The 14,205-nt window shown below is 47.3% G+C and overlaps 1 protein-coding gene across 1 annotated transcript in view; it reads left to right on the top strand.

Moving 5' to 3' along the window:
• Positions 1-9,046: 9,046 nt before the first annotated feature.
• Positions 9,047-14,205, top strand: part of SLC6A17 (solute carrier family 6 member 17) — a 43,927-nt gene continuing 38,768 nt past the window's right edge. The window contains exon 1 of the mRNA XM_007949520.2: positions 9,047-9,335. Within this exon, the coding sequence (XP_007947711.1) occupies positions 9,047-9,335 (289 nt within the window). The remainder of the gene's footprint in view (positions 9,336-14,205) is intronic.

Genomic DNA, 14,205 nt, shown 5'->3' with positions numbered 1-14,205 from the left:
GGGGACAGAGGGATCCCAGAACATCTGTAAGTACCAAGTCTATAAACATTTATAGCATAACCTGTGTGTTCTAGGGGCTGACAGGGCAGAGGGCAGTGGAGGGTGGGCACAAAGCTGAACACTCCTTGGCTCTTGCTCTCAAGGATCTTCCTGTGTAGAAAAGGAATCAGGTGTGTGAATAACTAGTTGTTGCCAGAAAGTCAACTGGTAAATGTGGAAAATAGTATGGTAAGGAGGGTGCTGAGAAGGGGAAAGGAAGGAAACATTAATTCTTACTTAGAGAATCACAGAAGGCAAGGCAGCTCACCTTGACCTGGACCTTGAAAGACTGGAAGGCTTTCAGGAGGTAGAGATGGGAGAGTGGCTTATGCAGAGGGAGTGATGACCTGGGGCTTAGATAATGAAGGAGAAGTTGAAGCTCAGGCTAATGAAAGGCAGAGGAACCCAATGGAAGAGCCTCCAATGCCTTGGAAAGGGCAGTAGCCTCTTTAGTAGGAGGAGTGAAGCAACGTGATATTTCAAGAAAATGCTTCTGAAGGCAACAGGAAGGATGGTCATGGAAATTATGAGTTGCAAGCTGCTGCAGTAGTCTAGACAGAGCATGAGGCCTGCACTAGAGCAGGGGATGGGAAAGAGAGCAGATCTGAAGACACTGACAGGACTCTGTGATGCTTGAATGTAGGGTGAAGGAAAGTGATCAAGAATGGTGTCGAGGCTCCTGGGGCTCTTGTCCTGGGCAAGAAAATTCAAGAAGAACAGCCACCAAGTCAAGGCCAGGGCCTGTCAGAAGAAGTGTACCCAAGGACACTGCCAGAGGTTTCAGTAAAACACTTAAAATAATTTGAAGGACAATTTGTGTCTCTGGTGAGAGTCAGACCTGTTTCGGGCTCCTTGGAAGCCCAAAAGCTCTGAGGTAATTAGGAGAGCTGTTTGGGCCTTGACCATTTGTCATAGGAAGATTAGGAAGCTGTTAATTATTCTTTGAGAGAAAGAGACCCCAACCACAGTCCCTTCCAACCTCATTATTCTTCAGTTGAATCTGGGCTTTGAGGCCAGGGGAGTTGGACTTTCTCCCACTAAACTCCTTTTCTTGGGGCCCTTTGAGGGTTTCCATGTTGTACAGGTTTCTGTTTAAGGATGTATTTGGTCATGCCATTTTTCCCAGGGCCACTAGACCCAAGGATAGCCCAGCCAGGCACATCCTGTGGGGCTCAGCGAAGTAGGGCATTATGGGGCCTGTAGTCACATTGGCTGCCTGCTTCCAAAGATGGCTGCTTCTTCACTCAGCTCCCCTGGGGAATCTGACTTAGAAAATAAATGATTCTGGTTTGCCCCCTGAGTTGCCTTGTACAACCTTCTTGAGTAGGAAACACCCCAGACCCAGGAGGCAGGTGCTCAGAGGGCCTGCCATCAGTGTTTTAGAAGGGTTCCTTTTCATCTCAGGGCTGCTTATGGAGGGTTGCAGGGTGAGAACCACCATCCCCCACTCCCTTGAGCTAATTGCAGTGCTATGCTTACAAAAAATGTTGTGGAGCCATCAGCCCTCTGGCAGGAGATATTTTTACCTGTCTGCCTCCTAGTTGCACTATTTTATTTTCTCCTTTTAAGAAAATTCACAGTTCACTCGTTTAGTCCTGTTTTTGTCGGACATGCTATTCTGAGCTGTAAGCTGCATCAGTTGCTAAGTGACAGATCTGGCACCGATGGCTTTCTCCACACTTGAGCCCCCTCTGAATTGTGCTTTAAGTAATTGAGGCATTCCATGCAGAGTACCATGGAACTTAATCATCTGATGTGTTGCTCATGAAAGCAACTGTACAACCCACCCCAGCTACTACAGGGGGATAATTAGAGTACAGCGGGGCTGGCTGTCAACAGATTCCTACAACAGCCCCCATGAGCTCTCAACTGAAGCAGGGTGGTAGGACAGACAGGCCACAGTACCTAGAGGAGCACTACCTGAATGTATGCCACAGGTGAAAGGGGCCCAAGAGCTCATCCAGACCAACTCATTTTACATACAGGGAAACTGAGGTCTAAGGAGGTTGAGACAATGGCGCCAGGCTTGATTGCCACTCTTGATTGGTGATTGGCCAGGACCAGCACCCAGCTAGCCCCCTGGATCATGCTGGTACCACACTGTGCAAAGGCAGGGGCACGGTGGAATTTGCTCCACTCTGGGTGCTTCTCTGACCGTGGTATGCATCCTAGTCAATGATTCAGGGTGTTGGCTGGGTACATGTTGGATTCCCATGCCCTGGTCTTGGAAGTGATCTTTTGCCAGCACACGGACTCCAGGCTTCAGGGAATAGGGCCCAGAAGAGGAGTTGTACCAAGTTGCTGCTACCACCTCCTCTTTAAAGAAACTTTCAGCCTGGAGAATAGAGAGTGCACAGGCATTAGGAGACCTGACAGCTCTCACTGACAGTCTCAGTGTCCCCATCTGTAACATGGGCTGATAGCTCCTGCCCAGCTCACCTCCCTGGGCTGTGGTGTGACCCAAATGAGGTCACAGAAGAGATGACATTTGCAAGTACTTCCTGGATGCCAGGCACTGTTCTCAGACCTACACAACTTATCCTGTTCGCGGCATTATAAGGTGGTGGTGGTGGTAGCTGCCGTTAACTTGATTCCAACTCGTGGTGATCCCATGTGTGCAGAGTGCAACTGTACTCCACAGGAATTTCAATGCTGTGACCTTTTGGAAGCGGATAGCCAGGTCTGTCTTCCAAGGTGTCTCTGAGTGGGTTCAAACTGCCAACCTTTCAGTTAGTAGTCAAGCGCTTAACTATTTGTGCCATCCAGGGTTCCTATTGTGAGGTAGGCAGTGTTACTCTCCCCCTTTTACAGATGAAGAAACTGAAGCTCAGTGAGGTTGAGGAACTTGCCCAGGCCAGGCATTTGGTAAGCGGTGAAGCTGGGACTGGACCCTGAGCAGAATCACCACCCCAGATATACCAGTAAAGTGGTTAAAAAAATGTATTTAAGTGGTTTCAAATGATTGCAAATATGAGCTACTGTTTTTTATTAATAATAATATTGATAAACTTTCAATAAGAGGCATTTTTTTTAAAATTAATAATGATAATATTGCTGATCTTTTGAATCCAAGACCTACAGCTGCATGACCTTTTCTTGGCTTCTGTTTGACACTGGGGTGTGGTAAGTCGTGGACTCTGTAGAGTGCTGCCCCAGCAATCTCTGTTCTTGCCAATAACATAGGCAGACATTTCTGAAATGGTGATGTTGCAAAATGCTTCCTTCTACTCTCCCCCTCCTCTCCCTGCTGCAAACTCACTTTGACTCTTCCTGAGGAGGAACAGGGGATTTTTATGCCCAAATATAAATATGAGGACTTACCTATTTTTTGTACTTAACCTATTTTTAAATGTATGCAGGTAATCAATGTGAGGCTTCCGGTAGCTAACATTTGGATCCTGTCTGTGTGCCAGGCATGCCACATGCATTGACTCATTAATCCTTCCATCAGCCCTTTCTGGGAGGTGTACCCTTTTACCCATGAGGAGACTGAAGCTGCATAATGAAAGTGCCTTACAAGAGCAAAGTAGGCCTGATGGTGCAGTGGTTAAGCACTTGGCTGGTAACTGAAATGTTATTGGTTCTTACCCTGGAGCACTCTCCAGCTACTCCATGAGAAAAAGATGTGGCGATCTGCTTTTGTAAAGATTTATAGCCTTGGAAACCCTATAGGGCAGTTCTGCTCTGTCCTTTAGGGTTGCTATGAGTTGGAATCAACTCAAGAGCAATGAGTTTGGTTTTTTTTTTAGGGGTAGGGTGATGTATCCAGAAGCCCACAGAAAAGTCCTGCAGGGGCCACCTGTCTCTCTCAGAGTCCAGCCAAAGCGGCTTGGCCCTCCTGCCTTCCGACCACACCTCTCACCACTGCCCTGTGCTGCTGCTTCTCTGGCCACGCTGGTCCCTTTGCTGTTCCAAAATTCCCTGGTGCTGCTTCCCTTGCAGGAGCTTTGTATCTGCTGTTCCCTCTGCCTTTGCTCTTCCTCATGTTTCTGCATGGCCCATCCCCCTTCCATCACTGAGGCCTCTGCTCACATGTCATCTCCTAAGAGACCCCTTTCCTGCATAACACTTCCCCACCCTCCCTGCATTAAATAGCAGCTTGCTCCACCCCCGACCCTGTGCTATATTTCTTTATAGCTTATATCTCAGTTGTCTTTTCTCTTACATATGTGTTTATTTCAGTATCTAGCCCTTCCACTTGAAAGATAAACTCGACAAGAGGGGACATTTGGCCTATTACTCTCATTGCTATATTCCTCGTACCTAGAACAGAGCCTGGCACACAGAAGGTACTCAGTAAATGTATGTTGAATGAATGAACTCACCAGCCCAGGCCTATCAGGCTTCAAAGGCCATGCCCTCCACCGCCACACCTGACTGCCTTCTCACAGTCTGACCCCATGGATGGGCTTCCTCAGATGAGATTCTGGTCAGGGTGTCAGAAGTACCTAAGTGGCTTTGGGCAGTTCATGTCCTCTCTCTGGGCCTTAATTTCCTTATATATAAAATGAGGACATTGAATCAAGTGATTGCTGAGGTCTCACAAGCTCTAAAATTGAGAGTCTGACTCTGCTGTCCCCTGAGCATATTCAGTGGACATAGAAGACCCCCCAACAACCCCTAGGCATGATTACAGCCAGCCCAGGGCCTCAGCTTGCAATTTGGCACCAGCACTTTGCATCCTGCAAACCTGATGGCATGAGGACCTCTGCCCAGCTCCCCCCACCCTGCATGGCATCTAAGTTGAATCTTGGGGAAAAGGAAGCTGCTTGTAGTGAGGTGATGCCCTGTGATAGCCAGTGATGCTGCTCTGGGTACCCTTCTCTGGCTTTTCCTGTGCTAATTTAGTCCTTGAGTCCTCCAGGTTTACAATGATTGTTCCCCTTAGCCCTTTCTCATGTTGATGACCAGAGCTGCCACTCATCAGGCTAGTTATTGGGAAACCTGTGCTCCAGTTGGGCAGTGTCAGGGTAAAGTCTGCTGACTTATGGGAATTGACCTTGGTTTGCTCCAGTTGTGCTATCATCAATGGAAAATACTACCTAATGCATTGCAAGTTGTCCTGATTGCAAGCAGAGTAGCTAGAGAGAGGCTCTGAGTGTATTGCAGTCTCCAGGAATAGCCCAGCCCTTCTCCCCAGCTATAGTTTTTAATAAAAGCCTTGACGAAAATCTGTAGGGGAAGATGAGGTCCTAGACAAGCTTCCATTGCACATGCCTTAGATTTTCTCCATTTTGAGTACCTAGAGACAGGGACTGGCTGAGTGTGTGTGGGGGCTCATTCTGGCATCTCGGGCAAGGACAAGAGCCCCTTCATTGTCTAATTCTAAGAGGTACCATTCACATTGTGTCGTGTGGGCAACACAGTGGCCCCCAGGGAAGGCTGAGGGCTGAAGTGACCATAGACTTACCATAGTCCCACTTGGGGCACCCTCCAGGACACAGCAGGGTGTTCAGCTGACTCAGGGCCATGCTTCTTCCCTTCCCACACCACAGATAAGCAGGGCAGGAGGAGCCAGAGGGAGACAAGTGTGGAGGCAGAGTTCACGACACAGAATGCTGAGGATGAAGGCTGGTAGATGAGAGGCTGCCTCCTCCAGGTGGGCCTCCTGTGCACTCAGGCCACAAGGTAGGGTGCTATCATGAGCTCTGCTCCCGGCAGTGTTGCTGGGAGGAGGGGCTTCAGTCTAAGGCCTGACCCAGGTTGCCCTCACTGGCTGGTGCCCTCCCAGTTTATGATCTAGGTTGCCACACAGAGCCATGAACGTGGACTGAACACTTATTATGTGCTGGGCACTATTCTAAATACTTCACACTTAATAATGTATTTTTCTAAAATTAAAAAAAAAATTTTATTGATGTGAAATTCACATAACATACATAATGAACCATTTTAAAGTGTATTCACAGTGTGCCATCACCACTTCTCTCTAGCTTCACGATCTGTTTCATCACCTCAGTAAAACACCCTCATTAAACAATCACTCCCCATTCCTCTCTCCCCCTCCCCTGGTTAGCCACCAATCTGCTTTCTGTCTCTATGGATTTGCTTATTCTGAATATAGCATATAAAAGGAATTATATAACCTTTTGTGTCTGGCTTCTTTTACTTAACATAATATTTTTTAGGTGCATCTGTATTGTAGCATGTGTTAGTACATCATTTATTTTCATGGCTGAATAATATTCCATTCTGTGTATTTAATAACCTTCTTAGTCCCCACAATAACCGTAAGAGGTAGATGTTCTTATAATCCCTACAGAACATGGAAGGAAAAAGAGGTTAAGTAACTTGCCCAAGGTCACCCTGCTAGTAAGTGGCAGTTCCAGTTGTTCTAGTTGCTGTCCAGTCTGTTTCCACGCGTGTGTGTCAGAACAGAACTGTGCTTTTTAGAGTTTTCAAGGCTGTGCTGTGACCTTTTGGAAGCAGCTCACCAGGCCTTTCCCCTGAGGCACAGCTGGGTGGACCCTCAACCTTTCATTAGTAGTCAGAGAGCTTAACATTTATGTCACCCAGGGACTCTGGCAAATGGCAGAGTCAGGCTTAAATTCAGGCTAAAGACTATGCTCAGAGTTACTAAGCACAACCATCTTTGAAAACCACTTGCAGCTGTAGGAGAGGCCCCAATAGCCTTCTGATTCCTGTGTCCTGACCCAGGCCAGCAGGGGAAGACTGGCTAGGAAGTGGAGTCCCTATGGAGAGCTGGGACTTCTTTTAGGTAGGGTGGATCTTCTCCAGTCACCCCAAAGCCCAAGACTCTGATGCTCACCAAAAACTCACTGTCCCCCTTGGCATGAGAACAGGTGGGGTACCACGCACTGATGTGGTCCAAGGCCTATGTTGGGGTGAGCTAACCCTACAGACCAGCGTGGCAGTCCTCCCCGTCTGTCAGACCTCTCAGCCTCATTATATGTGTAGCAACATCTGGTGGGCCAGGTCCATTGGAAGGAGGACTCTTTGTTGGAGTCAGCCAGGAGGGTGAGTCAGAGCCCCACAGAAGGGGAGCTACACTCTCCGCAGAGCAGAGCACGTGTGTTCCATTCAGGTGGTACATCCGAGGAGAGCAAACAGAGAGCAGGCCTTCCAGAGGCAGTTTGTTCCCTTAATAGAGTAATTACAGAGCCGGGTAATTTACATCCCTAGAAAGATGCAGGGCAATGCAGGCCGGGGTGTGCATGTGTTTAATTTTAAATCCTCCAACCTCCTAATGAGGAGGTGCTTTGAAATACAGCAGAATGTTGGGATTCTTCAAAGGACTCATTCTCTTCCTGATTGATTTCTTTAAGGGAAAGCACGAAAGACAAATGAGGGCTGGAGGCAGCAAGGGAGGGTTTGCACCCCTCTACCCATGTTCTGCAGACATTATCTGCTGTAAAACTGTCGCTGGAGGATGGAGAACCAGCTCTTGGCTGCAGTGGCCCTCAGATAATGTCAGGGCTGAGTGATGACCCAGGCATTGTTGGCACCCAGCAAACACTTCTTGGGCTCTGGTGCCAGAATTCTTAGCTGAATCTGGTCAACCCACACTTTTGCCTAGGGAATGAAGGGCCATAGGAACTGGTGTTTAGGCCCCCCCCCAGGTGAGGGTTCTAGAGCCTTGCTTTGCAGACATTAATGTATGTGCCTTTGACTTCTCCAGGGATCCTATAAAAATGCAAAGGATCATTCGATAAGTCTAAGTAGGCCTGAGATTCTGCATTTTCAACCAGCTCCTGCTACTGGTTCATAGACTGCATTTCATGGGTCCCCAATTGGCAAGGCAACCTGAGGTGGTTTGGGCAAGATAGAACACAAGAGAGAGGGCTGGATGTTGGCTACAACCATGGCTCCCCTGGGAGGAAAAGGCTGTGAGCTCCCAAAGAGATCTTTTTTTTTTTTTTAAATAGAATTAATTTTTTTAGAGTGGATTTAGATTTACAGAAAAATTGTGCAGAAAGTACAGAGTGTTCCCATTTACCCTCTCCTCGCTGTACGCTACTCCTCCTATTAACATCTTTCATTCCTGTGGTACATTTGTTACAATTAATGAACCAATGTTGGTACATTATCGTTACCAAAGTCCGTAGTAGTTGTTGACTTAGGACACTGTGCACAACGGACAGAAGGGCTGCCCGGCCCTGCACCATCCCAGTGATCAGTGGGTTGGCCCATGGCTCCCATTAGGGTTCTCTCTGGTGGTGTACAGTCCTGTGGATTTTGACAAATGTCTCATGCTATGTGTCCACCACCACGATACCACACAGAATAGTTTCACTGCCCTAAAAATTCCCTGTGCTCCACCTATCTCCAAAAGGTTTTGAACCCTCTGGGGTCTTCAATTATGAAAGGGAGCAATATCAATAGTGAATCACTCTTGATTTGGGTCTGGTGTATGGTTTTGCCTCTTTTGCCCCATGAGGCTTGCCTTTCTAATGATGCATAGGTAAAAACCAAACACCAAACTTACTGCCATTGAGTTAATCCCAACTCATAGTGACCCCCTGAGGTGGTAAATCTTCACTGAAGTAGATTGCCTAGTCTTCCTGCTGTGGAGTGGCTAGTGGGTTTGAACTGCCAACGTTCTGGTTAGCAGTCAGTTGCCTTAGGCACTGTGCCACCAGAGCTCCTTAATGACGCCCAGGTAAAGCCTGTGGAAAACTGAATCTGTAGACCTCTAGCTCCTAAGCGCCTCCTCCCTGATGGGAGGGAAGTCAAGCTCGACTTGTAATGAAAAGTGGCTTCAAATTCACCTGGACCAGTTGCTTAACCTCTCTGTGCCTTATCTGTAAAATGGGAATAATAGTAGCTCCTGCCTCGTAGGATAGTTGGGAGGATTAAATAACTTTACCAGCCTCAAAGTGTGTGAGGGGGACTGAATCCACTTGGGTCCCACCTCCCTGGTACAGTCTGCTCATCCTCTCCTGCTCACCTGGCTCCACAGGTCCCTGGATGAGAAGCAGCTGACAGCAGCCAAGCCCCGCCTTCTCTGTGTGCTCGGGAGCAGGGCTGTGCGGCCCAGGTGGCACCAATGCCGAAGAACAGCAAGGTGACCCAACGTGAGCACAGCAGCGAGCATGTCACGGAGTCAGTGGCTGACCTACTGGCTCTTGAGGAGCCAGTGGACTACAAGCAGAGCGTCCTGAATGTGGCTGGCGAGGCAAGCGGCAAGCAGAAGGCATCAGCAGAGGAGGAGCTAGATGCAGAGGACCGGCCTGCCTGGAACAGCAAGCTGCAGTACATCCTGGCCCAGATTGGCTTCTCAGTGGGCCTTGGCAACATCTGGAGGTTCCCCTACCTGTGCCAGAAAAATGGAGGAGGTAACAGGCAGCTCTGCCTGGCCCAGGGGTGCCCTGCAAGTGGGCTGGGCTGAGGGGTGCAGAGGAATACCTCATGTGGAGGCAGAACTGAGGCCCTTGTAGGTTAGTGTTCTGGATTTCGGAGTAAGACTCCCCAGAAACTGCTGTGATGATGACTGATAGCTCTCCAGAGGCTGCAGAAAGTGGGCTCTCACCCCAAACTGCCTGGATTCACATCAGCCCACCAGTCAGCTCTGGGACCTTGGACCAGTTGCTTAACCTCTCTGTGCCTTATCTATAAAATGGGAATAATAGTAGTTCCTGCCTCATAGGATAATTGGGAGCATTAAATAACTTTTTTCCCCCACAGATATTTTATTTCACTTTTTACATTCCTTTTTTTTTTTTCTTTTTAAATTCTTACTGTGATTTGGGTGAAAGTTTACAGAGCAAATTTGTTTTCCATGCAGTAGTTCATCCACATTTTGTTTCATGACACTGCAATTCCCCACAATGTAACAGCTCTCTTCCCACTCCCTCCCTGCAGTTACCTCTTCCCCAGTGTCCTTCCCTCCCATGCAATCCCACCCCCTAGGTATTTCCCTGTGCAAACACTGCTCTTGTCTGTTCTCCCACAATTGAATGATCATTCCAAGGAGTGTATCTATCTGATGTAAATTTTCGCCCCATATGCCTGTCTATTGTATGGCTGGAGTTCTGTTCTAGACCTAAAGGGTGACTAGGGACCATAGTCTCAAGGGTCTCACCAGGCTCTATCAGACGAGCAAACCTGGTCTCTTTTGTGTGATTTTGAGTTTTGTTTCATATTGTTTTCCCACTCTATCCAGGATCTGGATTAAATAACTTTACATGTAAAATGTTTAGCATAATATCTGACACAAAGAAAAAAGCAAATGTTGGCCACTAATATTGAAGGCTTACTAGGTGACTGGCACTGTTCTAAACACTTACTGGATATTAAGTTTATGACAATAGATTAGTGGGTGGAAATCAGCATAAAGCCAATTCCCAGGAGGCAGAAATGAGCCATATCCCCGCTTTCCTACTTCTTCATTATTTCTCACACATGCTCGTTTCTCTGTCCCTAGTCACTTAGGACTAAATCAGGCCTTGTAAATTAAGAGGCACTGTCCTTGGGTTTGTTAATTCACTGGAACAACTCACAGAACTCATGGAAAATTTAGACTTAGGACTATCAGCGTTATTGTAGCAAAAGGAAGCAAATCAGCATCATCATTAGGAAGAGATGCACAAGTGAGGTCTGGGAAGGCTCCCAAAGCAGACCTGCCATGTCTCAGAGAGGGCGTGTCACCCTCCCCTCCACAACCAGGAAGCTCTCTGAGCCTTCGTGTTCCAGGTTTTTAGATAGGCGAAATCATCCCTGCTGAGGCTGCTTGATGTCAGCCTCCCAGATGGTAAGTCTTTTCTAGTCTGGCCAGCCCCTACTTGCCTAGGGAATGACCCACAAATACTCAAGTGTGGCCTGGAAGTTCCCAGACTAAGACACCCCAGTTACTCCAAAGTTTATTTCTCCAGAGCCAAGGGCAAATGTCCATTGCCCCACAGGTTAAACTAAATAATGCTGATATTTGAGCATCTCTGAACAACCAAAGCATCAATTTCAGATGATTTGACCCAATACTAACCCATTGAATCCTTTAACAACATTATGAGAAAAGAATTATTATTATTCTTATTTTAGAGAGTACAAAACTGAGGCTCAGAGAGGTTAGGTAAGTTGCTGAAGGTCACCCAGCTAGTGACAAAATCAGGGTTCATACCTGGCAGCCTGGGCCTAGAACCTAAGCCCTTAACCAACATACCGACTGGCACCCAGGTAGGAGTGGCTTCACGCTGCCCTCTGTATTTAATCCGTCTCAGGATCTTGCTTCCGGTATCAAATCTCTGTGAACACTTCCAGCCCTCAGGCTGGGTTGAAGCCCCTAGGACTTGTCCCTCCAGCAACTTGGAGGCAGGCTAAAGTTTTCTAAAGGCAGCTTGTTCTGAAACTAGGGAAAAGCTAGTAGAAAATAAACAAGGAGAAAAACAAAAGGCTGAAGGTGGTATTTCCAAGTTTAGACATCTGGTCCTGAGAAGGTGATTTGAATTAGCAGAAAGCTTTCTTGCCCCTGAATCTTCGTGTCCTAGAATTGCTATATTCCAGCTTTACAGGCATTTTAACTGGGCTCCTTCTTTTCTTGCTCTGTGAGTTCTCTCCATGTAGTCTCTCACCAAAGTTGCAGCCCCATTCAGGAACCCTCTCCTTTTCAGAACAAATTCTTCCCTGATTCGGCAGCAAAGTCTGGCTGGGGGACTTCTCTTCTAGTTTCAATTGAAGGGCTGGGGATGAGAATGCCGTCTTGACCCCTTGCGATTTTGTTAGGCCATAGGATCCCATCTTTCCTTGGCATAGTATATTCCCCTAGGTCTTGATTTTTTTTTTTTTTCCTTCTTTTTTCAATAAGTGACTGCCAACCAGAGCTTTTGGTCTGCACAGAATGGCCAGGTCACTCTGTAGATGTCAGTCCAGCCTAAATCAAACATACAGATATAAATGTGTGGTTTCTTTTATGCTCTATAAGATGTTAAGAATAGCTCAGAGGCACCCAAAATGACTTTGGAGAGCACATGGCATTTGGGGACTCCAGCTGGGAACTTCTTACTTTGTCCTTTCTGGCTTAGATGATCAGTTCTGTCCAAGAACTTGGGGCTGAATCAGAGTCCCTCTCCTCACCACACAAACACACACCCAGGGCAGTGTTCTTGCCAAAGTCACTGGACATTGTCCATGGCACCAGACATCAAGGGCCGCCCCCAGAAGGACAGCGCTGTCCCCTGCCAGCGTTCTGAGTGCGCCTTTCCATTTCTGCCTACATTCCTCCATTCTCTCTGGTTCCGGGAATCTGTCTCCCCTGCTCCCCACCCCCCTTTTTTTAAATCCCTGCCTTTAACCATCCAGTAATTTATGGATTTTATAGTAACTCATCTTAAATATTTTTTTGGAAGGAGATTAATTATCATAAGAAGGAGGCAGTTGCGTGTTCTGAGAATTGATGCTCTATGGTGTTGAGCCCTGGGTGATCTAGTTCAACTTTGCTTAATTCTGGACCTAAACTCTTCAGGGTCCCCTAAGCTCTCCCAGATACTGACACTTTCTTTATTCTGTATTTTCTTAGTTTGCTTTTTCTTTTTTCCTCTGTATTTTTATGAGAAAGCACAAATGTTTATCAAGTGCTTACTGTGGGGTAATTCATTTTACCCTTGTAACAACCCTATGCAATAGGTGTCAGCTTTAGCCATATGAAATGACCATTTTTGTAAGCCAAAATGGTCAAAAACCAGCCATTTCATATTTCCGTCCTCTTTTTACAGGTGCCCACAGGCTCACGAGACATACAAAGACACACACACTTGTATGTGTGTCTTTGTATGTCTCGTGTGCCTGTGGGCACCTGTATAAAGAGAACGGAAATATGATTCCGTCCTCAGCAGTACAGAGAGGTCAAGTAATTTGCCCAAAGTCATGCAGTAAGTGGCAGAGCCAAGATTTAAGCCCAGGAAGGTCTGACTCCAGGGTCTGGATCTTAACCCTACTCAGTGTGTATCTCAACAGGCTGAGATCAAGTTTTCTAAACCTCAGGAATAACCCCAGGGTTTGCCAGAGGCTCAGAGTGTAAACAGAGACATAGACTATTAGAGATTGGAGACTTTAGAGATCCTGGAACCTACCCTCTTGTGGTCACATTCTGCTCAATTTTCTGAAGGCTTGAACTATACTCCCAGCTGTTCAAACTGACAACCTGAGGCTCCTGAGAGCCATTGAAACATCAAGGGAAATCCAGTTGAGTCCTTGTTTGGGTTACAAAAAAAAATACCACAAATGGGATGGCTCAAACAAACAGGGATTCATTCTCTTACAATTTTGGAGGCTAGAAGTCTGAATTCAAAGTGCCAGGCTCTAGGTGCTGGGTGAAAGCCCCTTGAGACTTTGGGCTTCAGCTCTGCCTCTTGCTCCTGGCTCACTGAAGCTGGAGGCTTTTCTGCAGTCAGGCAGCTGCTGGCTGCTGAGGCTGACAAACCCAAGGTAGGCAAGTAACAAGGCACAGTCCCAATATTACCACATGGCAGGTCATTGATTCAAGTCTATTAAAAGTCCCAAGATTTGCAGAGCATGGCAGGCTGCTGAATGAAGACTTGGCTACATGCAGGGTCCAAGCGTGCCAAAAACCTAGTGACCTTCCTCAAAGCTGCTGCTCATATACTAGAAGTAGATCATATCCCTAAAGCAGCTACTCAGCTGCTCCAGTAGATTCCACCATGGAATTGATTGCCAATCTCACCATGGGGAATAACCAAATCAAGCTGCCCAGCCACTCAGCCAGGCCCAGCCAAGCTGACACACAACCTTCACTACCACAGTCCTCAGGTTGTATTTTCTAAGGTGGAAGAGGGTCCTGTTACATTGCCAAAAGATTTGAACAAATGTTGATAGAAAAGTACCACTGATTAATCAGAGATTCTCTCCTCACCCAGATGGCAGCCCCCAGAGCCCTCTGGTTAGCTGGCCCTCAGCATGGCAGAGAGACCTGCAGCCATGTCAGTGCCCTGGAGCCTGAGTGCACAGGGCCTGAGAGGCAAGAGGCTGGTACCTGGTCTTTGCTGCCAGATGGTTCTTTGGACAGTATTCACCTAGAGTTTTTTCTTGGTTGTTTGGGGAGAGGAGAGAAGCACTTATAGAGGATGCCAGGCTACTCTGCTGACACCCCAACACCCTTCTCCCTGCACGTCATGCCCCATTAAAGGACACGAGGTTGAAATGCAAAACCAGTGAGGCTGTATCCTTTTGACTTCCTGCTGCAAATCATGTCTT

Source organism: Orycteropus afer, unplaced genomic scaffold (assembly GCF_000298275.1).
Source record: "Orycteropus afer afer isolate SDZICR_OR568_19922 unplaced genomic scaffold, OryAfe1.0 scaffold00010, whole genome shotgun sequence".
NCBI classification, from domain to species: Eukaryota; Metazoa; Chordata; class Mammalia; order Tubulidentata; family Orycteropodidae; genus Orycteropus; species Orycteropus afer.
This window is presented reverse-complemented; position numbering and strand designations above follow the sequence as displayed.